This window comes from Bombus terrestris, chromosome 4 (genome assembly GCF_910591885.1).
Source record: "Bombus terrestris chromosome 4, iyBomTerr1.2, whole genome shotgun sequence".
NCBI classification, from domain to species: Eukaryota; Metazoa; Arthropoda; class Insecta; order Hymenoptera; family Apidae; genus Bombus; species Bombus terrestris.
Window position 1 is genome coordinate 13375186 of NC_063272.1, and position 27755 is coordinate 13402940.

The 27755-nt window shown below is 43.7% G+C and overlaps 1 protein-coding gene across 1 annotated transcript in view; it reads right to left on the minus strand.

The window, feature by feature from the left end:
• Positions 1-317: 317 nt before the first annotated feature.
• The window catches only part of LOC100649407 (UDP-glucosyltransferase 2), a 29684-nt gene continuing 2246 nt past the window's right edge, over positions 318-27755 (minus strand). The window contains exons 2-4 of the mRNA XM_003394931.4: positions 26216-27585; positions 19044-19263; positions 318-3176 (exon numbers count right to left, since the gene is read on the minus strand). Coding sequence (XP_003394979.2) covers positions 2879-3176; positions 19044-19263; positions 26216-27338 — 1641 coding nt within the window. The 5' untranslated portion in view covers positions 27339-27585 and the 3' untranslated portion in view covers positions 318-2878. The remainder of the gene's footprint in view (positions 3177-19043; positions 19264-26215; positions 27586-27755) is intronic.

Genomic DNA, 27755 nt, shown 5'->3' on the forward strand with positions numbered 1-27755 from the left:
CAACCTGTGCGGGAGAGAATATCCTTCGAAGGAAGACTCGATGCAAGGAATGGGGCGGGACCCGTTCATGATTCAATCAACGAAGTTAAAGCGAGCGCGAAATGACGCGACACAAACTCGGGGCTTATCCCCGAGTTTTCATCCCCTTGAACGCATTACAGGAACGCACCATCCTTTCTTCGAATTCCATTCATACGAGAATCGTGCTCGCGTTTCGACGCTTCGACCCGAGACCAGAGTGTTTTAACGTATTTCGTGTACCATAGATGGTACACCGAACTTCCCAGTGCTGGATGTTGTAATAAAAAACACAAAAATATAAGTAAACAAGTCTGAAATATTAACAATTATAAATGTAACAAGATAACAAATAGAAAGTCGCACACACAAACTGCAATCAATGTATCTAAGATAGATCGTTCAAAGTCTACGAGACAGAGGAACCATTGAACTTCTCCCGTGCACCATCGTAGTACGCAACGACCGTATTCCGATGATAAAATAACTTGAAAAAGTATTTTCTATAACAACATGTCTCGCAGGGAAACGATCTCGCTTTCCCGTTGTGTTTCGAACGGTTAATGGGCTTTCTAAGTTCGCGAACAACGCCGATGGTGGATCGACCGAAGACACAGTGCCAACGATATTTCTCGGTTACTTTGGCTATATTTTCACAAAAAATATCTCACTGGTGAGGATCGCTTAAAGACGCAATTTAATCGGGAACTTTACATTCCATTACGCCGCGCCATAGAAAAAGTACCGTATCGCCGGAAGTACGTTTTCCTCCAGTCCGCGCGCGTTCGCGCCCCCTTCGACCCTCGGTCCACGTCTCGAATCGCTTTTTTAAAAGCTTTCTATCTGTCCAAAGAGACTGCTCCAAGAAAAGTTCCCCTTTGAAGCTGATCCTTCGAACTTTCATCGCAACGGATCCGGTCTCGTCATCAATAAATATTATCGTCTGACCGAGCACGCTACCGACAGCGAAACGCCGAGTTTTCCCTCTTCACTCTTTAAATACTGGAATTTTTGACCACCGAAAAATAACAACCGCGGTCGGGCACAGCTATGCAAGGAATTTTATTTCTTCGCGCGAAACGAAGTTTCAATCTTCAACATCCATTGACAATCGTTTCGTTTCGTTCGGTTTTCGAGTCGCTTTTCGACTACAAAAGCTTACGAAACGTGGGACAACGATGAGAAAAAAGAAGCTACACAACGCGAAAGCCGCAACGACTGGGAATACACGCGTATTTTCTATCTCCCGACCTGTTCTTTTTCAAACTCATCTCGACAAACTGTAGGTCACCCCGTAGGAATCCGCGTATACACTTTTCAGTGGAATAATGTTTCGCGACGCATTTTGCGGCTGTGCCCGCGCAAACTTTGTCAAGTAAATATTTGACACAATCTGGCGCAAGTACGAAACAATCCGTCCTCCCCGTTGAAACAGGGGATCCGGTTGCGGCTGAAAGCACCACAGAACTCTGTTCCGATGCATTAGTAGTTTCCAGAGATGGACAGAGAGAAAGCATTTAACGATCTATTATAATATTCCTCGATAATCTGGCCAACAATCCATGTAACTACAGAATTCCATCCACGATATACTCGCTATCCGAATAATCTGTCTATTGTTTTGTCCTTCGTAAAATCCTTCTTAAAATTTTATTTTCTAACAGAAGCAAACGAATGAAAAACAGTTCGTCATAAGCTGTTTTAAAGAGATACGTTTTTATCGAATATTCCGATAAGAGTTAGGAACCGGCACGATCACGACGTCGACTTATCCAGACGCTTATCTCGTAAAAGACGAGAGAGAACCTCTTCGCGTTTATCGTCTCGTTTGTATCTTCATGAGCCGATCCCACGTGTCTTATGCTGCTCGGGCACTCATGCGAAAATCCGCGACGTGGAAAGAGGCTGAAACCGGTGAAGGGAAAACTGAGACGCGGGCGAATAGAAGCGAACATCCATCCAGTCCCGTTTAATCCGCCGATGTTAGACGTGATCCATCTTTGTTGTCCTCGCTGACTCGTCCTCCTTCTTCTTTAAGCAAGCTCGTCTAACGTCGAGCTGTATATTCCGCGTAGTCGAGTACACCGTTGGTTCCCCGGGACTGTTGCCTCCATCCATGAACGCGCAGCTTCAACCGTCCTCTTCGACGCAGTAAAGCCTCGTCGTTCTCCTTGCGTTGTTCCCTTTGCCGTTGTTGCGAGAGCCAAAGCCAGTTGACGCAGTCAGTGACTCGGCCACCTGGGAAATACCCAGTAATGCCCGCAAAGCTGGTTTCCTCTCTCGCTCTCCTCCTTCCTTCCTCTCTTCTTCTTTCCTCTCTTACTTCTTTCCCCGAATTCTTCCGGGTTTCTCCTTAAGGTCGCCTTTTTTTTCGTAACGCTGTCTGTCTTTAGTCACAGCCTTCTATTTCTACTATCCTCGGTCCTTGTTTCAATAGCTACAGTTGTTCAAGTAAGAAGAGCACAGAGAGCCGAGCGTCTGCGAAAATTGCCACAGTCTTCCGCCTCTCGAGCGATGTAATCAGAATTACGAACACGCGCTCTCGGACGCTGATGATTTAATTTATCGACCGACGGCAGCTCGAATAAAAGAACTCTGTGATTGGCTATTGTCGGTACACCGTGTCGGAATTCGCTTCAAGCATGATCGACCCGTTGTTTTAACGAAAGCTGCAGGAAAATTTTGCCATGCAACATTCCTAGCCGCGTTAAATCAAGGGTATATGGATGCGAGGTATGTATGTATATGTCTCGTGAACTTCGTCATCTCTTTGTTCCATCGTACACTTTCGAAAACATCGGTCCTATCTTATTCATTTTTTATGCTATTCGTCGTCTTGGAACTTGCAACGGCATGGCCATCAATCTCTCTTCTTCGACATTGCTCCGTTCTTCTGGTCCTGTCTCTTCATGCCTCTGGTCAGAATGCATTTCAATATTCTGTATGAAACATAGAGGCTGAGCAAGGCAAGGACTGCTAATGTAACCATGACATCGATGAGATTGCGTTGACACCAGGACATGTTCGCTGCCTCGCTCCTGATGTATGGAGAACCATTTCCCCGACCAACGTATTCTGTCCACCATACTGCTGTTTCTAACGGAGTATTTGGTCGATCTTTGAAAGCTTTCGAAAGCTTCTTGGCATTTTTACTGTACCTGTAACAGAAACGGGCCATCGCGATTAACATTGAGTGGATTAAGATTTATAACAATTGGAAAATTTAACTTTCGTTGGCACCGACGCATTGTCACGTTGCATCGATAACGTTACTGGCGCAATTGTTCTGCTTTTTATTTTCATTGAACATTCGTTGTTGATTCCTGTTTTGTTTTTGTTTGCTTAAACACCGGTTGGAAAAAATTCCTATCGTTCTTTGGCAAAATGAAATTTCAGCAGCGGCGGAAAAATTTGAAATAACAGAGGCAATAAATGAATAACACTAACGGAATAGACGAAATAACGTAAATTTTTCAGGCAGAAAGGACAAGATCGTAATAACCCAGTCGCATCATATTATACAACCAAACGACTTTCCACTTCCTGCGCGTTTACTTGCTCGCGTTTCCATTTACCACGGCACAGCAAGTCACCGGTGACGCAGAACGTTCGGTGTTTTTTCTATCCTCAACTTTAACAACCGTGCCCGATACAATAGCCAACGACTCGATGAATAATTCATGCAATATACCGATCGATCCGCTACTCGATATCGCGGCGAACGGGAAAAGATGCCGCGGGATACTTTATAAATATCTCCGAGAGCTTTTAACGGTACGCTTATCGTTCACCCGGAAACAACTCCGACCCCGCTATCGATGACAACCCGTTGCAACCGTTTCGACAAAAGCAAAAAGAATCGTCGTTGGTTCGAGTTGAAACGCGTGTCCGTTCGAAACGTGCGCTGTCCGCACTGTCTGCGTGCCTGGAGATACCATACGTGGACCATGTTGGGTTCACCAATCGAGAAACATAGACGCAAAAAAAAAAAAAATTAGAGAGAAGAGTAGGAAAAACGAGAGAAAAAGGTTACAACGATGGAGTAAACGAGGGATGAAGAGGAATAACAGAGGCCAGGGAAACGCTAGTGGATAGACGAAGCGGATGAAGAGGAAGAGAGTGAGGGAGCGGGAGAGAGAGAAAGAGGGAGAGAGTGGGTTGCGCGCTCGCAACCAGCCCTGACGACCCGGAGCACACAATTTACCAATCGGTACTCTCCATTATTCGTGTTTACAGCTGCAGGCCGCGAATCAACCTGGTCCCCCTGTTATTTGCCTCGGTCAAATTCAGTCGCAGCCCTGCGGTGGTTTTGAATTAACCATCAATTTTAAGCGCGTTCGACGTCCCTTCCGTCAACGCAGCGCACAATCCATCCACCAGCGGGGACAGGCCACGATGTTTCGCAGGGTGTCGGACAGACGTTGCGCGAAGGGAATTAATTTATTGCCGGCAGAAAGCGGCGAGGAGGGGATAGGAGGGAGGATTTTCATGCGGGGGAAAGCGGAATGAATGAAAACTAGCGCTAAGTTGGAAAAAGAACGCAAACCTGAAAACGCGCTCGCTATAAGCCGACTAATTCGACAGAGACACGGTAATCGAAGATCGATGATTCGCTGTCGGCTCAGTGTCACTTTCGAGCTGAATATAATGCAACGTAATACCATCAGGAGTCGTTGAAGATGTATCGCGCGTGCGATATTTCGAAAAATCGAATCTGATTATAATCCTCGGGATATTACCATTTTCACTTCATCCAGGGAAAAAGTTGCGCAATATTGTAGAAATTTTTATTATAATATCCCGCGAGATGTGAAAAGGTAAGAATATGAAAGTAGTTAATTCGATGTTTTATTTATCGATGTGTTTCTAACAAGCTTTAGAACCAACGGGAAACTACGAACAAGCAGAGCTACACGAAGAAAATATTTAGAGATTCGTTTCTATGCACTAACACTATGTGGAAATATTTCCCAAGGGTGTAGTTATGAAATTACACGAAATAGTCTCCCGGACTTTTACGCAATTGATATATATTCTCCCTGAATAAACTACGCGGACACCCTCATACCCATTTTTCATCCCTTAATCTCAATCACTCGATCCTTCCACGTATCTCGCAATAAACAATCTTGCCAAAGTCTCATTCCGATGATAAAAACCTATATACCAAATAAACTAAATCTCTCTTTTATTTAACCTATATGTAATTGATTTTACGCGTCAGTGATTCTCCGCGCATAGAGATCGAAGGACAGTTCGAAAGAAGATGGGTTTCGCGTTATCGGAAAACGAGCGAATTTATTTAGCCGGGAAAGTCCGAAGGCAGATGTCGCGAAAGTTACGCGAGAAACCATTTCTATCCCCATTTCTGAGGCCGACTCGTATCTCCAGGGGATCATAATTCCCGCGATATCTCGGGGATCGTTGTCGCTCCGGCTGGAGCGGCCCCGACACGTTACGAACTTACTTTCCGACTTGTAACGTTATCGCAGGGACTCGGGGAGGCCTGTGCTCGGCTCCCCCGATGCGACTTCGCCGTTCCGAAACTCGTGCACCCGCAACTCATCCACACGGACCACCCTGCGCGGGCAGAATTACTCGGTTTGGGGATTCTAATTGCAAACGGAGAAAGAAAGATGTTCCTCCATGTTCTACTACTGTGTTCCACCGCCGTAGAAACGGCTGCTGCAGCCGTTGTCCTACCTACGGCTGAATTACTTTGTTCCACCCTATTCGTGCTAGTATTTCGTGGAATACGTGAAATTTGCCCTCTTGCTCGGCATAATGTTCAAGCGTTTACAAGTATCGGTAAATGCGATTGTTTCTCACGAATACGCGTTGATTTCTCTACTTCTACGACGAGATAAAATAACATCGAGTAACATGCTACCACGTTCGTAGCTTGAAATAGCACGAGCACAGAATTAAGGGATGATATTTCGAGAACACGAATTAACCAAGTAGAAGAAAAAAAAAAGCGAGGGAAAAGATAAAATTGTCTACGACCAGGAGCGAGCGTTGCACTCTAATTAACCATGTATAAACCATGGAAGGAGGTAGACGAATGCAAAGCAAAAAAGGGCCAGTTTATTTCGCCCAGGCTTTACTAACGTATTCGTGATGTGACTAGGTGTGAAAACAGAGGCTAAAACAGAGGTTGCTCGAGCGTGGCGGAAAAATTCGCTGTTGGCGAGAAACACGGAAGGTGCAGAGGCACGTAATAAATGAGACTTCCGGTTATCGGGATCTCACTAGGGTCCTTTGTCGGTTGCAAGTTCTCTGGGAACGAGTTACGAATAAACCACAGCCACCAACGTAGCGTCGAGCTTCGCTGAATATGCAATCGCATACGCGCAATTAAAATATTCGTCGACGCGACCGTCGATCTCGTGCAATTTTCTCGCCAGGGAGGAAAACTAATTTCCCCTGTTAAATTTTTTTAAAGTTTGTTCCCGTTGAGTCGATAATTTACTGCGTTGGAGTTTAACGATACAAACTATAACTAGAACCGAAACTAGATCGAAAAGTTGGTCTGCTTTTGTTCAATAATAAAATACTAAAAGTACCTAATCGTTAATCTCTTGACACTCTCTACACACGTTTTCCTATATCTGTCCTGGTGTAATTCTACTGCATCATCATCGAGCGAAATGATCTATGAAAATTCCAGTAGCTCCCTTGTTCCTACGTTGACGCGTTATATCAGATGCCCCCGTGAAATTCGTGGCGGACGGCAGCAAGTCCGCGCGAAAAGTAATTTTCGTCCCCTCGTAATTCCTTCGAAGTTACTTTACGATTCCAGGGTTCGTTGTCGCACATCGCCACTCTACTACGACCACTACGTCGCCACCACTATTCTGCCACTACCACTAGCTTCCTCGACACCTTACCAACTTACTTTCCGACTTGTAACGTTATCGCGGCGAACCGAGAAGCCTGCTCTCCTTCTCGAGCGGCCAATTAGCCGGCGTAACCGAACTCGCGCACGTACACCTATCTTCCTGCGCATTATTCAGGATTCTCGCGGCGCCGTCTTCTAAATTATAAAGCATAAATTTCGGATTGCGTTGCAAATCGCGACGCAATTACACCGTGAAATTTCTGCACGATCATTAAGTCAGCACGCGGCTACGCGGCACGGACTAGCGACGCCACGTCATTTTGTCGATTTCGCGCTGTCAATGTCATGCGAATTTCTTTATATTTCTGATGGCAGGAGATCCAACAGTACGCATATTGCGGAAATTTTTACTGTGGTTTAATACGCGGATAAAGATTTATTTCCTCTTTTGCAACTCTCTCGTAATTTCTTTGCTGCACACTTTAACCGTTAGCGGTTTTTCCAACGTGAATCACCTGCATCATCTTTACAAAATCGCCACAAAACGCGATGCTACATTGGAAGAATCGTCCATAATCGAATTACCGCATTAACGGTAAACCAAAGGGAAAATCGCTTCAGACGATCACGAAGCGCGAAGGTTAGCTCAAGTTTGGCGAATAATCGTGTTATTTCGTCCGCGAAACGGGATACAGCTGTAACGTGGACCGCGAAACGCTTAACAAACAACCGCGGGAATGATTCGACGCGCATGGCCTACAGCACCCCAACTAATTGGGCCAGAAACAGAAAAGTCCGACACTGGGTATGTTTCATTCGCACCTGACACAAACAACGTTTAAATCCTCAATTACAGTCGCTGGCGCGTTACGCGGACAGGATATCCGTTTGACATACGTGGCCGTTAATTTTCGAACGCGCGGTTTCTGCGAATGAGCACAGCAGCGGGACACGAATAAATCACCTACTGGATCACTCTCGTAAAAATGGCCTTTTCTTACCTTGTTTACGATCTAATCGCATTAAATGATGGAACTACAAATTGTAGGATGAGGTTACCTAATATAGAACAGCACTAAACACGGGACACTGCAATATCTCGGCAAGTAACAACAAACTCAATCGGCGACAGTGTAAAATATTTCGTTAAAAGCAAAAATCAAACACAGATTCACATTCGAGCTTCACTTGGAAACCTGTGATTGAACGCAGTCGATCGTTGTGTTTGAAAACGTATAAGCGTTATCGAGAGGCGAGTTAAATAGCAACATTTTTTAGTGGAAGCAAGTTAAAAAATATTACACGATTTAGCATTAAAAATGTTTGTTCTCGAGCGTTCAGTGCAACTTTACCTTCAAATTCATTTTCCTCTTAACGTAAGTCGAAAGTACTCCATGTGGAACGCGTTGAGTGTACGTATAATATGAAATATATCAATAATGCTGCTACCGATCGTGGTGAAACAGAATTATAGTTACTTCGTGGGGGTAATTACAAAAGAGACAATAATAACGAAAAATCAGTCCAATGTATTGGCTGCATCATTCGCGAGTTTAACGTGTAGAAGACAAAGAAAATCGATATGATACGATATAAATGGAAAGAATGGAAAATTTCAATTTATGAGATTGATCAATGTGACTTTTAAACGGGTTAAATGTCGACAGAAATTGGATGTAACGAAAGTATTTCCAACTACTCGACCAATAACATAGAAACTTCGAAGCATATTTCAAATCAAGCAAATATCGAACTTACGCTGGTAAACGAGTTTCAAGTTATTTGATCTCAACTACTGTAAAGAACTACAACTAGTTTTAAAGGAAGTTTAATTCTTAGAAGACGTGCGTAGATATTAAAATGTGAAAAAGTTTCAACGATCGTGTGATAATTTCGCGAGGTCAGAAATGAAACGGCAGAGCGAACACATTCTCGTTTAGACGCGTACTTATCGAGGCGCGTAGCACGCCGGAAGAAGAAAGAACAGGGAGAACATCCAGTGAAATGCCCTCAGGCCTCGAGCTCAGATCCAATTAGATTTTTAATAAAAGTTTACCCATCCCGCTGTCTCGTTCCGCGAATCACGTTCTCGGTTTGCGTCTCTGTGGGCTAAGAAAAAGATTAACTAGTTCTCAGGCTAACCTTTCTGATGCCCTGCCTCCGGATGATCTACCGCCAGTGGTGTATTTAAAGGCTCGTAAGCCTGTCTCTTATTTAAAAACGATACAGGGAAATCCCTAATTTCCTACGCGAAAAACTTCCCATCTATCCCTTCGGGCTTCTCTGCCATGAACGAGTACTCAATCGTTCATTGAGTACTAAATTGATTGCAAATATTTGCACGACCCCGTTACTCGCAGTGGATGTATTGTTGTTTATGCAGGTGTAACTTGGTGACCGATCTATTTATGGTTGCTGACTAATTAATGAATGATTAAATATTCTCTGGCTGTCGTACTCTTTTTAATTATGTATTACGTACTGTATAATTGATTATCGATCGATATTACAAGTGCTGCTAGAAGAAACAATGGGCTAGCTTTATGATACACCAAATCTTGGTGTATCTTTTGTTCGTCGTCTAGTAAATTTCTTGAACGGGCCAAATTGTAATCCAGGTGCGGGTCTTAGTGAAAATTTGCTTGTCAAATACCAGTCGTTTTGTTTGATTCCACATTTGCAAGTATGTATCATAAAGTCATATCCCAGAGGGTCTTAACAGTTTGAACCTCGGTAACAGCCGTTGGTAATTCCAAGTGTCGATCCTTAATCTAGCGGGACTACCCTTCTACCGACTTCACGATCCCTGCTCCAAGGAAGTATCGCGCCACTGGCGCACTGGGAGTCAATGACTCGAGGTTGGTCACTTTTCAAAAATAAGTTCGTTAAGGGACCTCCTCTCAAGCTCCGCTCATGTTACAAATTGAAATTCTAAGAAGCAGAAGGGGAGCGAGGCATCAGAGCAACTATAGTAGTGTTTTAATTAGTGTTTTAGCATCGTCAAAAATAGTTTATTTCTCATAGCGATCAATTCTCGAAAGCTTGACAATCATAATCCCTAGACGTCCTTCAAACTTGTACAAACATTTGGAACTGAAGATAAGTAGCCCTGAGCTCACTGTTCATTGAAGAATACTCACTCGATTCAACAGTTATTTCTCACAACAGTGGATGGTTGTTCGAGTTATTTTTTTATTAATCGGAACACACACTGCAGCAAATCGCGAACGATCAACATTTTGATCGATCACGGGAACAGACGACTGTTAACGTTGTGGTATTAATTATACGGTAGCATTCGCGTGGTTGTAGTACTTAATTACCAAGAGATTACCAAAATATTTACTAGAAAATTCATCAAGGAACACATCGAAAAGGATAATCGTAAAAGGGAAGAAGGAAAGAGAAGAAAAGATTCATATTTCCTGGAGTATAATTTCGCGACGGTGAAAATGGCAGACGAATCTGATTGCACGAACGAGATGTTCGAGTAATTTCGTGAATCAGAGCTATCCGCTGAACGCGAGCTCCATTTGGATCGAGCTGGTATATCCTGGCTCTTCTCGTTTTAAGTAAACGAGTGCACAAGGAGGAGTCTGACCAACGGCGATCCTCAGAACCGGAAGGACCGATCCGGGTGAAGACGTGTTCCAGGCGATTACTCTTCCAAATAAGTATTTCGAGTTCGAAAGGTGGGCGGTACCGTTGGCAAGCAGCGTAGATGCATAAAGTTGTGCCTGTCTGTGGCAACGATTCTAAATTATCGCGCGGCAGTGAGGCAGAGATGTAAAATCTACGTATTCGTACTTGCTCGCCATCTCGTGCTATCGAAATTCCTTGGCAGATTTCAGAGCAATAAGACCGGAAAAATACTCCGGCGAAACATGTACTGGAAAATATACGAGTTGTTGGCAAGAAATATTCTCCCGCAGGAGAGAGACAAAGAGAATAACGCGGAATCACCGACTCGATTTTATCACCGGCATCAATTAATCAGAGTCGATACGGGAACGTTTCATATTAACTCTGTAGGGAAGCGTGAGGATGGTATTATATAAGAATTTTAAAGGCAGGAATTTACGAGACATGGAAATTGCTCGTTTCCCGATATTTTCATTTCCAATGATATATGTATTTCCGCCATCACCATGTTCAACGCATGACGTTTGTCCAATCAACGAACGAAATTGGTCACGCATTCAGTTAACTTATTAAGGATCGAACATTAAAACGATGCATGAAAGTTGATTAAATGTATCATTATTAAAAAATATAAAAGATATATTAGTAGAGTAATAGATACTTTGCAGCAGCTCAACACGATAAATCAGAGATTTTTCCCAGAAAGAATTTCAACGATTTAAAGGACGGTAATTTATCAGAGTGCTATAAATACTTCAATTTCTCCAAACTATATAAAATCGTAGAGAATCGTGGAAGAGGAAATAGCGAGGAAAATGATAAACTATAACGATAAAGAAATGTGAACAAATTTGCAAATGACTGTGACACTTAACGAATGAAACTTCGAATCGCATCGGAAGTTACTAAATATTTATTTCAAACGACAAAAGCATCACCGTCGTATCACTGAGCCCATCAAAAGGAACGAACATTTTGGAGGAAAATAATTAAAATAAGTAGAAACACAGCTGGATTACTCGCCAGCTATGAAACAGAAATTACAGCGAAGCAAGGTCGGTTTTAATAACGGCCGGGTCGCTTAATGCAGGCCGTCTTTCGATTCCGCTGATTCTGTCGATCCACGAGCTCCTCCCCGGAGCCTCGTCCCATATATAACCTTGTAAAATCAAGCTTGCCGCGCGTCGACTCGATTGAAATTCACTCCGTCATCGCTAACTTACGTTGATTAAAGCGAACCAGAAACTTCTCCTTTTTCTCGGTCGATTCCCTATCGACTACCACGACCCGTCGCTACATCACCGTAATAATAACACGCGAGCGCGCCATATCATCCCAACTAATCGCAGCGAGAGCCGATAATTCTTGGCTTCGCGTTTCCGGCACGACAGCGATCCGATTTCGATACAGCAACACCGCTCACCAGTTGCTTGAAGAATGTGTCTCGCGAAAATGAAACACCCTATACAAAACGCCGTGTACATTCGTGTATGCACAAAGACAAGTTTACAGGTCTACACACGGAGAGACACGTGGATATGTGCGTGTATATAAAACCCTGATCTCGTTCCCCAGAGGCTTCTTCGTCGGGTGCTAGACGGTGGTTGGGAAAATCCAATCGCTTCCCGACGATATACGTCTTTGTAACTCGATAAGTCGAGCCGAGTAACGCGAAGAGGGGGATGGTCTCGGGAAGAAAATTTCGACGGCCAGTGGGGGCGACAGAGGGTGCAGAAAGGAGCATGATAAAACCAGATCCAAATCCGGAAATCTTATTCTTTTCTCGGATATTCCGATGCGTTTCTACCGGTTCTGGTCGCTACACGAGCTACGGTAATTTTCCATATTCCTTCGATAGTTTTGTCTGTTTTGGAAAAATCTAATTTTTACGTAGTAGTACAGATAAAATATTGGTAAATAAAATAATATTAGTATTAATTTATGAATGTAGAACTGAAGAGATAAATAAACAAACAAATAAAAATTTAAGAAAACAAGCTGAGAATACATCGGCAGGTTGATAACGTTTTCCATTTCCATATAACATCAATGGCACATATGCAATTCTGAATACGTGAGACCGACATGACACAGAACGTTATTAAACGAAAATATATTCCATAGAAGGGTGGAAAATTGCGGTTCTCTACCAGAAGAGAGGGCAACACTCGTTGAACGTTTGGAGAAGAAAAGTTGCTCGTTTGACACGATGTCGGGCCAAATACAGTTTAATTTCGCTCGATTCTCAGCAACGTACTTCTCGCAACGATGGCGAATCGTTCGAGAAGACGAATTTCACCAAAGCATGTTCATTCAGCGAAGTAAATCCCGCTCTCGGTCGAACGAGACGCGGAGGAGAGGGGGAGAAAGCAGGAAACTCTCGCGGGAGAATTGAATTCGTCTCAGAAGTTTCGATTATTACAAGATCAAAGGCGTCTGTCAAGATTAGCCGTGTATATGGAGCTTAATAAATCGGTCGAATGCTAGAACGCGACGAAGAAAATGGAAGGCGGTATTCAACGAACGGAAGTGAAATGGTGACCGAACGAAAAAGAAACTCGCTGCGAAACAAGATCAGAGTCTTAGCGTATCTACTTGGAGATTTTCGATACGCCTCCGTTCGAAGTTGTGAGATGCTACGAGAAAGCTTTATCCTTAATGAGAGACTTCGATTAGCACGCTTCTTTCCTTCCTTTTGCCCTCAAGGGAATTTAAGAACCTCGTTTGTAATTTTTCACCGAAGAAGATTAAAAAGAATTTAAATCGTAGTCTTAACTGTCTTTATTCGACGATTTTTATCCCACTAAAAATACAAGCGATTTCAACTATATCTACATAACAAAAATATATTTTCTAATTAAAATTGCAGAATATTTTGAAAATATGTTATATAAATTCTGAATTGAATTCATCTTGTTCGTCAAGCTCGAAAATATCGACTCAAATAATTATCATGCACCGGTAAAAATAAACCAACGGCACAGTTTTAACATCAATTACTATCGAAATAACGTTCGATTGTCGAAGGAGACTGGGTATAAAGATGTTAGGTTGACGTTCGCGAACGTCTGTATTAGGGTGGTTTCTAAATGCGGCTTTCGTGTACATCGAGCCAAATGCATTATTCAAACACTTGTACCCGTACACGTAACTTAAATAATGAAATTCAGCGGATCCGAGAAAGCCGGCTTTTTGCCCCGGGACTTCCTATAACTCCACAACGAAATATATTCCCGGTAAATGCAATACCAAAGACGTGAAAATTCCATTTGCAAATAAGCAACTTTTTAATCCGACACGGAGACTACCTACGGGGGGAAACGATACCCTGAAACTTCGTGCCTAAGTCGAGTTAACTATCGAATTCGCAGTGAAACCTGCCTCTCACGGAAACAAAACTAACATCCTGCATTGCCAAATCCTTCCATCTCGTGCTCAGCGAGCACGTAATTTCAACGAAAAACGAAGATTCCCGCAATTACAAGGTATTGTGCTTGATCCTTGCAGCCGTTCTCTCATTCGATACAGCAAACTCGTCGAGTCTATTCAACGTTGATCTAGTTTCCGGGGTTGGAGAACGTATTCTTTGACGCCATTGCGGGAGACGCAAGTCGTTTAGATCGTTCAATGGGCGTAGTTCCTTTACAAACCTCCACTCTACAGTTTAAGAAACATCAATCAGAAGCAAAGTTTCTGGGTGCTCTCCGGTTACTCGCAGACTGACGCAGACTATCGAACGTTACCTCATTCATCAAAGCGGCACACCGAGACGGAACAGTTATCCCCGGCAAGCGTCCAATTACTTTCTCGTCCGGGGACGTTCCACGCGTCATTACGCAGCGTCTCCGGCCTTGTTCATTTTCAGCCCTTCTCGACCCTTCTCTCTATTATACACTTCCCTCGCGATTCTCGCTTTCTCTCTTGACCGATTTTTCCTTCTCTAATCCGTTCTGTGCTCTCGCTCGACCATTACGCGTCCCTTACGAGCAAGCAGGTGCGGCAAAGCACTCGTCGAAGCCACAGAGAGTCTCGCAAAGAAGAAGATACCCACCCTCTAGCGCGCGACGAATGAGAATCTCCGACTACACTTCGCCTCTCGAATAAATCCGAGCGAAAGGACGGTCGGTAAACGAGCCGCGGGGACTGGCATCCATGCCGATCGGACCGTCATAGTCGAGGAACTAAGACTCGTCTAGCGAAAGGGTTACGCTCCGGGGAGAATAAGAACGAGAACAACAGAACAATAAAGAGGACGAGGTAAGACGATGCTCGGTTGAGAGATAGGGGAGATCGAAAGAGAGGGAAGAGTAAACGGAGAAGAAAGATAGTCAAATAGGGAGCGCGAACTAAGCGAAAAATCAGAGGACAAAGCGTCGCTGGGAGAACGGAAAGAAGATGAGAGGCAAGGGGTTGAAAAGGAAAGGGGAGCGAATCGGGTGTCGGGCTAACTTGACGACGGAGCTGTACTATGTTATCCCTCAGCCGTAACCGAAGAAGAAGCAGAGGAACAGGGGCGTGCCTCGTACCTCCTTACAAACTGTCGAAACTTTGACTACCACCCTACCACCCTTCCGACTACTGGCTTTACGTGGCAGCTTGCTCGCCTCGCCGTACATAGACCGCACATACACACGCGAACATACATACGTAAGTATACCTGCACACGTATATAGTAAGTATACTGTCTTCTTTGACTGCAAAGTACATGTTTGCGTGCGCGTGTAGATTTTGGAGAACATACGGTACCCTCGAATGATGCCTGCGAGAAGTCCTCGTACGAGCAGTCGGACGAATTCGATAGCACCGTTTAATATCACCCTGGAACTTCGTTCATCAACGGAAGAGAACGAAGGGCGAGGAAGAAGTGGTTTTCGTGCAGCTAGTAACACGAGGACACGTGATTAAATACGACTTTGTGACGCTTCTTCTTCTTTGGCTGGAGGGAAATTAACGAGGAGACACAAAGTAGCTACGCTAATTATATAAAAAAACCGTGTTCCTTCGTCCATAATTCGAGACCACGAGGAAAAGAGAGAGAGAGAGAGGAAGGAGAGACAAACAGACAGTAAGAGAGACAGAGAGAAAGAGAGCGACTTTTTCATGGGAAAAGGTGGCGTGGCAGAGGTGAGAAGAACGTATTATCGTATGGTAGTGTGTAAGTGGAAACACGAGCTGCGACGAAGAACGCCGTGAATGTCTCCAGGGCTCGATAAATTCGACGAAATTTCCGCGACGTTTATGTCCAACCTAAGACCCTGGAATCGTTACGATCTCATAGTTAGTGCTCTACAACTACAAGCTGAATATGATCGTCCTTAGTACACGATAGTGGAGAGGGGAAAGAGCCACGGACAACAGAGACCATCACTGACATTGACTACATCCAGTAGCCGTGTATGCTGTTTGATCTCAATAGGAATGGTTGTAACTCGAAGTTGGCTTACAAGCGCAATCATGCGCAGAGATCTTTGGGAATTGAATGACCAGTTCGCATCGCCTCGCGGTATCCAAAAGGAGACCTGGAAATCGAACAAGCTACACGTCGGTGACACGGGTCACAAGCCACCCTCTCTCTTTCCCACCCTGTTTCTCCTTTCCGAGAAGTCGCGAACCACAGACAATAATATAACTTTGGTTATAACGTTTTAAGATCGCATCTATCATCCGAAGTACCAAAGGACGATGTGTTTCGCGATCTATGAAACAACTTGATGACTGCTACTTTGACTTTGTCGATCTTCTAGTCGGTCTTTAGTGGCTCCATGGACGTCCAAACGAATCCTACAGCATCAAAGATTCTCAATGATAAACCGATATGGTATCTCTTTCGAGATAGCAGAGTTCCTTCTATCGGAATTACATCGTTTAACGTAGCATTATTACGTTTATCCGCGACGACTTTCTTACATCGGACTTCAGGTTGCTCTAAAGTACAAGAACCGTAGCCGTAAATCACCGAGAAGTAGTGATTACGCGAGCACAACGGCAACCGGCACGGCACGACAACGAGCAACCCCGGCTAACACTGTTTCCAAATCGTTCGTTAATTTTATATCACTCGTGCATGAGACGTTGCGCTTAACAATTGCGCGGCGGCACGCGAACCATGGAAGAACAACGTTCGGTTAACGCCAGTACTCCTCTCGCATTTCACCGTGTCGTTACCTTTAGCGTCTGTTGTACGCGACGAACATATTCGATCGACGCCGACTCGCGCATCGACGACGATCGTTCAATCGAAAGGTAAATCCCGCGAACGACTGTCTGCACAGTCGGGAATTTGCATTGCGACGACGATAAAAATTCTGGCCAATGAAATATCAGAAAAAAACAAAGTCTGACGATGAATTCAGAATTCTCGAAGCACGTCGAAGCGAATCGCGTTCCACGTTCGATTCTCGACCGAACGACGTCGGATCGAGATGCTGTGGGCAACCGTCAAACGTCCGATTAACTCAGCCTCATATTTCGATCACGTAACAACCATGCAAATCGCGATCATCCAATTACGCGGCTCGAATCTATTTATTAATTAATATTCAAGGCGTCGCATAACGAGGATACAATCGCACCTGCATTGTCACAGCGCTGCGTAGGATAGCGACCATTTCTCTGTTTCAATCCTCCCTTTACCTCCCTGTCGAAGGTCCAAGACAGCGAGCTCGTAAATCTAGACGGTTGTAATTACCGGGACAGTAGCCGGGCTCCGTTGATCGCGAAGCTGCCAACGCTTTCATATCCGTACTGATTTATTAAACCGCTTTCATCCTCCAAAGCGAGACTCGCATGCCAAGACCTCGTAGTTAAATCGCGGTTCACCGAGTTTCCCATTCCCGTTCTAATCGATGCCTCCGATTTCTTCTTCTCGCGAAGGTCGAGAAAACACATTTCTATATTTTACTCCTTCAACCGACCCTCGAGCGAATCACAGTCAATGTTGTAACATCGTAGCGGTGAAATTACGTCACTGTAAATACGACAAATTTACTATTCCATCAAACCCCTCCCACCTGCGATGGAAAGAGAGTACACACCGAGACAAAGCATACCATTATCCCGTTCCATTCCATTCCACGAAGGATGGGAGAAGCTTGGGTTGGAAAAATCATTGGTAGACGAGGCGTAGCGAGGTAGACAGGTTCGTTTCACAGCGACACGGTGTCACGGGTGTACCGCAACCGGTTGAAAAATTCAACGTCAACCAATTATTCGGACGGGGGAAAACGGTCGGGGCGTCGCGTCGTGACGTCCGTAAACGCGAACGCGAGCGGCGTGGCGCGCGACTCGACCCGTGCGGTTAACAAGTTATTCGTGGGGCAGCCATTGAATAATGTAGAATTTAATTTCATCTCGGCTGCCGCTGTCCTCATCGACGCAGCGGGCACCAAGCGTTGATTCGCGCCGTGAAACATTTAGCGGCCGTGAAATTTCCCATGCGACCGGTCGGATACGGCCCGGCTGCACGACCAGTCCGGGTATTTGTCGATGGACGAGAACCATCCGGAGAACACGTCCGCTCTTTCCGCAATTCGTGCCTTGAATTTAGGACCGGGGCCGGCCAACGACGTGGAGAAAGGAAGAAAAAATGGGATGCCTGCCGGCTAGGGATGGCACGGCCGAAGGTGTGGGTACAGGGGTGAAGGGAGGGAAGGGGCGGATGAAAAGAAAAACGAGATATAAAGCGTCGGTGAAAAGACAAGGGCAGAGGGTTTTGGGCGAGATCGGTAGCAGGCTGAAAGAGGGAACGAGAAGGGTGGAAAAACGCCAGTGAGCCGCGTTACGGATTAACGGGGGCGCCTGTGCTACAACGACGATGCACTTCCCGGATATCCGAGCGTCCGGACAGCTCGTGAGATATTCAACGGACCGAATATCCGGACAGATTATACGATTTTCCTTTTTGTCACGGGTCTCCCTCTCCCCCTCCCTCCACCGCCGTGTCTACGTTTTCGTTGTTTTCTGCCTCCTTTGTCCCCTTTCGTTTCTATTTCTTTCTCCATATATTTCTTATCTTATCTCTACATCTCTGACACATCGACGGTATTCGATATAACCGAAATTTCACGTGAGAATTTCTTAGCTGACACTTTGAATGAGACTGGATTCGTAAGAGAAATTGATTCGTATATTTATCAGAAGAGGAAAATGAGTGGCCGAGATTCGACTTTCTTGTCACCGCGATCGACCGTCCTGTTATCGAGCCAACGTAGCATTAAATATTCGTATCGATATCATTGGCAGTCTCAACGTTCTAAATCCATCGCATCACTTGCCGGATATCCGTGTCTCCTCGATCGCGAGATGTGCCGATGAAAGTAAAACTAATTACGTCTATTCCACCCATTCATAGCCGCGACTATTGTGACGCGAAGATTTAAATAGCTCAACGATCTTCTAGAAGAAATATTCTCATGCTCTTCTTAAAACCTTAAAGTAATCTGCGATTTTACGTGTAACATTCTACACAGCTTCTTTTTCTTCCCTGTCTAATATTATACGCAATCGAACGACATGGACGAATAAACAAGATGAAGAAACGTACCTGGTATTGTTGAATATTTCATCCAAAGTGTGCTTCAAGGTTTGTTCGTCCAGTTTGATGAAATCCACCACCAAAGCGACGCCTCTAGCTTGAGCCGCGATCGCATTCTGGTATTGATCACCGAAGAAAGGCATGAGAACCATTGGAACCCCGCTCTGAACACCTTCCGACAAACCGAGAAGACCACCATGTCCGAAGTAACACTTAACGTTTGGATGATCTGTAAAATAAATAAAAACCTACTTCAGTTTCGTTCGGTGTATTCGGTTTCGTGTATTCGGTCGATTCATTTATAAAACGAGCCATTCAAACTCGCACTTAATGAATCGATCGAAGGGAAACTAAATCGTTTCTCATGACTGTAAAAGCTGAGTGTCAAAACCAAACCGAAATCAAGCCATACGTCCGTAGAAATCGATTCTCGATATCGGAAATCCATGCCTCGAATTCACCGCGACACGTATATGTATTCTACCCCTTTCTTGTTTCACGATGAAAAGGGGAAGCGTGACGTGTCCCTATTCATAAATATCAAACGTTAGATTTCATTCGATCGCCGTGTAAAATGTAAAATATGAATGATCTCATAGAAAGGAAATCGCTTGGATAACGTTGAGAATACGCGATACAAATGATTAGAGTAGTATGAGCATTTTGGCAGAAATCGGTATAATAAGGCAGAGGTGTACGAGCCCTCGGGAATTTCTCGACTTTAAATAAATCCCAGTGTCGAGTATTCGGCTGAAAAATTCCTGTCGTCCTCGTTTATCGCGAGGAGTCACCCTCTATAAGAGGGCGGTTGCCACATCCCCGTTGCCATACAGGATTCCATACCTCCTCCGGCGTCGATCCTAATGTCAAATTCCATTACCACACGACACCTCCTACCATCTTCTCGCCGTTGTAGCAACCCTTCGGTCCCCCGACGCCTAAGTATCCCTTCCCCCTCGCTCTCGATTTGGGTACAGATGTAGACGAGCTGTAGGAGTTACGTTCGCCTTGCAGAACCGTAAGGGTGGTTCAGAGGGGCGAAGGTTCCACGGCAGAGCACCTCTCGAGGTTTCGCGCTCGCTCGATACATCGTCGCATCGGCGCGCGTCGATACGTGACAGAGGATATCTATCGGGGGCTGGTCTGAATTTTTGCGAGCGACATCGGGAATACGACAACCGGAGACCGAGAGAAAATCGGTCGGGCGTTCGCGCGATTTGCTCGAGATTTCCGTCAGCCGCGAGATACATTTTTACGGCGTCGCTGTAACGAGAAAATAACGCCACGGTATTTCCTCGACGATGCTAGCTAGCATCGTCTTTTACGACCGTCGGCAAGCCCACCCCTCCTGAGAATTGATATTTGGCCGTCTATGGGCTGAACTAGTCGTAAGACCAATGTAATGAGAGCAACGAGCTGTTTCTTATTGTAGGAGCGTACGTGTTGTAATATATCTTGTATCAGGTTGATTACGTTATAAACGATATCCTTGTAAAATAGAAAATATATAAAATAAAAAAGGGTATTTTATTCGTTCGATTTGAACGATCTGATCATCCCCTAAACGGAAAATTACTGACCCATTAATGGGCTATGTGGATATCTTATAAAAGAATGTATATCTAAACTTAAGTGGCTTGAACGAAGCTTTAAGAACGAAACTGAAAGACTTTAAAGAACTGGCGAATCTTTAAAGACGTTAAGACTGAAAGGTCAAATCTAAATGACCTATAAAACGATAGTTTACGATGGTAACCTTTCACAATGACAAACCATACTCGAGGGATAATGTACGTCGTCTTTTACGAATATCAAATATACGCAAACCCAGTATCTAGTATCTAGTAGTATCGATATAAGATAAAAATTGATAATTTACCTATTTTGATGAAGTTATCTGAACCATTGACTCACCCAATTTCCCAAGAAAATAAGTTTATGGGACAAATTGAATAGCGATTGGTATTGGTATTGGTATTTGGAATTTCAGTGGTATATCACCAAAGAGTTAGCATTGCCGGACGGTGCGACAGCCTGACCAGTTTAATCCAATAAAATCGTACAAGTAGTAAAGAAGTATACCCTATTCCTTAATGGAAAGCAGGAGGAATAAAGTGGATCTCGATAGAATGATTCCGCTCCTTGTTCCTCGGGGTAATGTAATCTATCGTTTCATCCCTGTCGTTATATCGTTAAATGCGATACTCGAGGGCATTGCGTGTCAACACATCTCCCATACCATCGATATCGTTGCCTCTAAAGTCAATTACATTAGCGAGTTCTATGCGAATTGACAAGATCGATGGCAAACGGGACACAGAACCGTTCCACGATCTAGAATCTAGAACAAGCCTTTGAGTCAATGTATCGATGGTACCAGATCCTATTTATTCGAATGATCTTCTCCGATTAAACTATCCCGGTCTTCGAAAGGGATAAAATTCGCCAATAGCGAGTTCCCCAGTTCGAAAGTATAGCTAAATTTGCACGATACTTTCGTTCGATAGCTCTCCTATCTGTCGTTACAAACTTGCCCGATAAAAGTGTAGTTACCATGGTCGAACGGGGGAGGCTACGTGGCGCCAATTAAAGGACAAGGATTAACGATTTCCACGGTTTTATAAGAACGACCCTTACCGTAAGTTACGAGCGGACTCGTGCACCATTTCGCGTGCGCCGTTTAAAGCGTGCGAAGCAGCAGGGGTAGGAGCAAAGCGTAGCCACAGATCTTATCAAGATCACGAAGACCGTGGGGGATGGCCACTGGCCACGCTTGCAAGGAGACGAAGGAAACGGGACCGGGATACACCGATCACGAAGAGAGATAATAAAATTAAAGCTATCGATCCCAGCCTCCGGTCGAGTTGCCGCTAGTTTTAGCTAGATTATCTGACCATCAAGGCTGCCCATCTTGTGCAATCGTCCAGCCATCGAAAAACTCGATCGTTACAGTCTTGACACCGATCTCTCTAAAACAACGTTCGACAACGAACCCTCGATTAATGGTCGTAAATAAGAATCTCGACCATGTATAGTCGTCTAGGAACGAAACAAACATTTGTGGCATCACGAAAAATGCAAGAGAAATTAAAAATATTTTTATAAATGCATCAAAATCAGGATGGCACGGCACAAACGTGAATCTTACAAGCATATTAAATTTGAGCATAACAAAACTTTTTAAAGTCGTAGTCGAAACAAAAGGATTTCATACACGATATTCATTTGATTGAAATTTGTAATATTTCACGTTGAAAATTTGTAATATAATATCAATATCAAAGGTTTAACTTACTTTCTGATACTGTCATAATAAACGATATAGACATTCCTTACTTACTGTTTTCCACTATTTAATAATATAAGATCAAATAATTGTTTTGTTTCTTTTTGTAATATAAGTAAATAAAAGAATATGTTACTAAAATTCACGTTGTTACTAAACATTTATTATCTTCATTTACTCGTAGGTATCAATCGTTAACTTATTTTCCAGGCAGACTGTACGTGTAATATTGTACGATCGTGTAGCGTTAAACAAAACTTACGTAATACGCCGATCCATCCATATCCTAAAGTAAGGTTTGATCAGAAGGCAGGGCGGTGTAACGTAACGTAATGTGACGACTAGATGCATGAAAAGGAGACGTGAATGATATTTCGTAATACACATCTACGTCACGAATGATGTCACAGACATCGTGGTTATCTAAATTGTACATTTACGACATACGACGAGTCCGTTGTAAAATTAATAGCAAAGTGTACAAGCATATTAGGCATGTCGGAGATGAAAGGACAGCGGAACCTTCCCTTTGGAATTTTGGGAAAATCCCTTAACACTTTGATCTAGATTCTGCCATGGCCGTAATTAAGCAATTGTCGTCATTCAATCCGATTGTATTTGTCCGAGATTTGTGATAATGAGTTTGGGCTCGAGGCGACAACCAGTCGCCGAACGAAGCCGCGATCAAGGGATGAACGTTTTGTCTAACAAAAGTATGAAGTAATAGTATAGTTCTCCTTAAAAAGAAATAGTTGTAGCGGCACTCGATAGTAAACATTGCAACGGTTTCTGTCCCGTGTCGACGCATCTCCACAGTACATGTTCAGCTAGCCTGAGTTACAAATCTTAAGATTTAGTTAACTAAAGTCCTTCAAACAGACAAACAGTCTTTGTCCCAACTACGGGAAGATAGGGGAAATCTATTTTTCTCACGAACGACGCTTCCCGCTAGCAACTTTCCCTCAAGGGCGGCTAGCATCCTTCTCTAGCCACCAACATGGAAATTGACCAATTAACAGCGACGTCAATTTCTCTCACTTTCCGAACGAAGGCTTTCCTCGACGAATCCGAGGATCTCGTGTCCTTAGACACACCACATATAGTTTTCCTCTGCAGCATCATCGCGACGGAGAGTCATTCTCTCGTGAGGTCGTATTAGTGAGTTACTTAGCGTCTTTACGCTCGGTGGATATTCCACGTTTTAACAAAGAGTTAGTTTAATAATACTTGTACCGTAGACAAGCAAGTCGAGTACAACTTGGGCTTTGGAAGGAAGCGCATTCTGTTATCCCGTTGACCGCGGATTCGTTGTTGAACCCTAGGATCATTGTCATTTGCTTCTCGAGTATCTAATTATCACGGTTACTTGTCAAATTCTGTAATATTCATATTTGCACTAGTCAATATATTCTCTATTGCATAACAATAATGTGTAATCCAAATGAAGATTCGTTTCACGCCCCTAACCCTAATCATAGTGTGAACCCGATAGGCATATTATCCCAGTGTTGTGTACGTGTCATTATTCGTGAGAATAAAAAACCCAATATACATAGTCATCTCAATCGCGTATATCGTAATTGCACCCATGACATGACTAACACAAGTTATTTAAAATACGAACAATGGATAAAAATGACTAAGCTTATCTCTGTCGCGCAAGATTATTCGGTGAAATATGACCAACGCACGTGATGTAATTCCACTACGTAAGGAATTTCGTAATCGAACAACAACATCGGACAACGTGTGGTTTTTGCGACATCAGAGCAGAAGGTTCACGAGCATGTGTGCGTGATCAAGTAGAGATCGATGCCACGAGGCTGACCACGTTAGTATCCAAGTTACAGTATAGAGTTCCATCGCGGAAGAGGATGGAAGAACCGACATGAACAATGCGACACCAAGGTATCCTTCGCCGGAGGTTTTAACGGTGATTTATGTTGCCAGCAGGTCGTTAGCGAGTTGCCTAATTAATGTCATTTCACTCGACAGTGGCCAAGAGCTGCGAAACTACTTACTGTTACAGTTTCGGTGATCCTGTGTCTTCGTTCTTGGCCAACCAATTCGTCGAAAGAACATCCGCGCCATGGTCTGCTGTATTCGAGACTGACAGGACAGTATGACGTCCTTTAAACGGATCTCCTTTGGCAACCACATCGGTTCCAGGAAGAAATTATTTAAGACTGCCCTTTCGATGCGATAATTACCGCACCCTCGACGAAATACCTACCTTCTAGAAGAAAACCAAACAGGAAAACGATCTGAGAACGTGAATGTTCGACTTTGACAACGTTTCAAATCGTTTCCTTCGATGTCCAGGACTGCGTCACGCGGTACGAAATATCATGGATGGTGAAATATTTCATGGAATATTGCATATCACGAGAAACCGATAATTGCTCGAGAGAACGTTATATCAAACGGTAATCACGATTAATCGAATACAGAGAGTCGATCAGGGCCGCGTCGAAAGCGATGTCATCCTACGCGCCGAAATAATTTCGAGATCGAAAAATAATTTGATGTTCAATCATCGACGATGACGCGTATACGCATAACACATAGGGCATCAATGACGCGATATCATTTCGAGGCAACGAAAGCTCCTCCTTTATGCATACCGTTTTGAAAGTTTCAAAACTGTTTGATGCTCGGCATTGCGGCCGCCGCGCTATGGCAAATATCGGCTCGCTGCCTCACCCAAAATTCGCTTCCTATATTTCGCCGCGATTTCCAAGGGCCGTTTCGATTAGCTCGATCCAGCGGCATGGAATTTCAATTTCGATTCCTAGTACCGATCCATTTCTCGCGCAACGTCGCGTCGTTGCATGATCTGTACGCCGCACCGTTGAGCAAACCGATTCCAACACGATTTATAACGCGATCTATAAGCTTGCTATATCCAACGCACCGTGTAAAAGGCAATGCTCTAGCTCCGATGAGAAGAAAGTGGAAGAAGAAAAATGGAGTAACAGTCTAAATAGAAGCGATCGAGAGAAGAAACAACGCGTTCATGCGATCCACTCGACCGTTGATAATGGCACAAGTGGCAATGATGACTCGCAAAATTCCAAATGGGGGAAGCATTTATAAACAGTTTAAATTTTTCGACTGTACCAGGCGCATAAAGATAAATCGACCTTGTAATTCGTTGAATCTAATTTATTTATCGACCACCTATGAACGACAACGGCAAAAGGTTCGTAAGTAAAACGTTTCTAGATTTCGACCCACGCTTCAACATATGCAATCGCCGTCAAACTGCTCACTGTAATTATGCATATCGTGTCAGAGCTGTGGAACGAGTTAAAAATGAAAATTAACGTGCACGCGACGAAAAATTTGAAGGAGACACTCGGATTCGTTAGCGCGCCGATACAGTTCGGAAAATGCAGGCATGCGAATAACAGGATGATTTTAATGGAACAAACAATGATTCATTGTTTATCTCGCTCAACGACAAGTAGCTTGTATATTGTTACGCAACGATGAAACATCGCATTGTAAAGCCTATATCTGATAACGATCATATAGAAGCTTCTTTTGTATTGGAATAAAATGGAAAATGCGGATAAACCCTTTAGAGGCGAAAGCTCTCTACAGTTTTTGTAAAATTATACTGTTGCAGTGAGGGGCAAGCTATTAGAAAACGTAGAGGCCTATCGATGAAACATGATTCTAATGGCCGCGTACGCTCGCATCGAACACGTTACTACAAGTCATTACTTTCACATAATACCAGGCTGGCTTTTGCCGCTCTATTATCCCGCTATAGGTTACTCCAAATACCATTTCCAAATATCGTAGTAACACGTGATAATACGAAACTATCAGTCAAGACTAGAAAAACATAGCAAAAAAAGATAATCAGGGAATAAAGTACCATACTTACTCAATATGTCGTACTGAGGCAACCACTTCTCTATAAGGACGTTATTGGAATTATCCAATCCGGAATTATCCGGCATGCCATCCACTTCCCATTTCCAAATCACTTTTCGAGGTATAGAGGTGAAAACTTTGATAAACACTTTCAATTTGTCCTCTGGCATGGAGGCCGTCTTCACCATCGAGCCGAGATTAAAATATAAGACACCTTCGTGAGCTTCGTCCAAAAACTTTCTAATTTTTGGTGGCAAGGGTTTCACTTTCGGTGAGATGTGAATTCCACCTACCTCGATCACATTCGGCGGGAACGAGATAGCACCGTGAATAGAATAATGCGTGTTGACGAACATGAGTGATGCGTTGTTACTGATCGATTTCAAATCCGGAATTCCCGGACCGTAAAATTCGTTTGCCACGGAGTAATCGCGCCAATTGAACACCGTGCGGAATGCCATCGTTGTTACGAATGCCGATACCGCGTTTATCATTCTTTGGAAAAAGTTCATTGGCCTTGGCAATCGAGTAAACATCGACGGTATGTAACTGGCCTCGTTGGAGACTCCTAAATCATCGATGGCCCATGTCATCAACTGATGAGTGGATATTTGTATAAAAGGCACGTTAAACTTGTGTACGAGCGCCATGAAACAGTTTGTATTGAAGCTTTCGACAAGCATCAGATCGAACTTCTTCCCAGAGTCGACCAACTGTTTTACTTCTGGATTCTTCAGGGCAATATCGCAAACCAGTCCCGACATAGTGTACAGCATGTATAAGTCAGTAAATATTTGAAAGTAGGGACTGTAAATCGCATGTAGATCGACTACGTTTACAAACACACCGAGTTCCTCATTTCGCAGACTAATATCCTTGTAAGTGGGCAAAGGTTCCTCCGCGATCGCCTTCTCAGTTCTTGGAAAATGAGAAATTACCGTCAGGTCGTGACCTCGACGGCTTAGCTGCTCAAGAAGCGGTTTGAACACGTCGAAATGACTCTTACCGAGGTGAGCGAAGACTGCCAAGATTTTCAGCTGATTCTTTGGCACCGTGGAATTATTAGCGTCTGAACAAGATGTTAGAACCACCAGGAAAAGTAAAAAAATAATTCGGTTTCCAGTAATCCACATGATTGAACAGTTTCCAGTTCTCGGTAGAACTCAGACACACACACACTAACTTTCTTCTTCTTCGAAAGATGATCGGTACTCTGACGGACTACTATTCGAGAACTGGCTATATGTATATCCCTCCTCTTCTATCGACGTCAGATTCGCCGCTGAATCCACGGATCCCACTCCAAAACGTGTGTCACTTCGAACAGTTCTATTTCTTTAAAGGGAATTCCAATTTAATTTGACCATGACCTCGAATTATCTACAAACGAAATTAACGAGTATCACCTACTTGTTCTTTTCCTTTTTTTTTTATTCACAAGTATATAACACTTTAGTGTACATTTCTATTTAGTGTACTGTTCTATTAATATCATAGATATTTGAAGAAGGATTGTGAACAAAAAAAGTCCATCGAATGACGAAATTTGT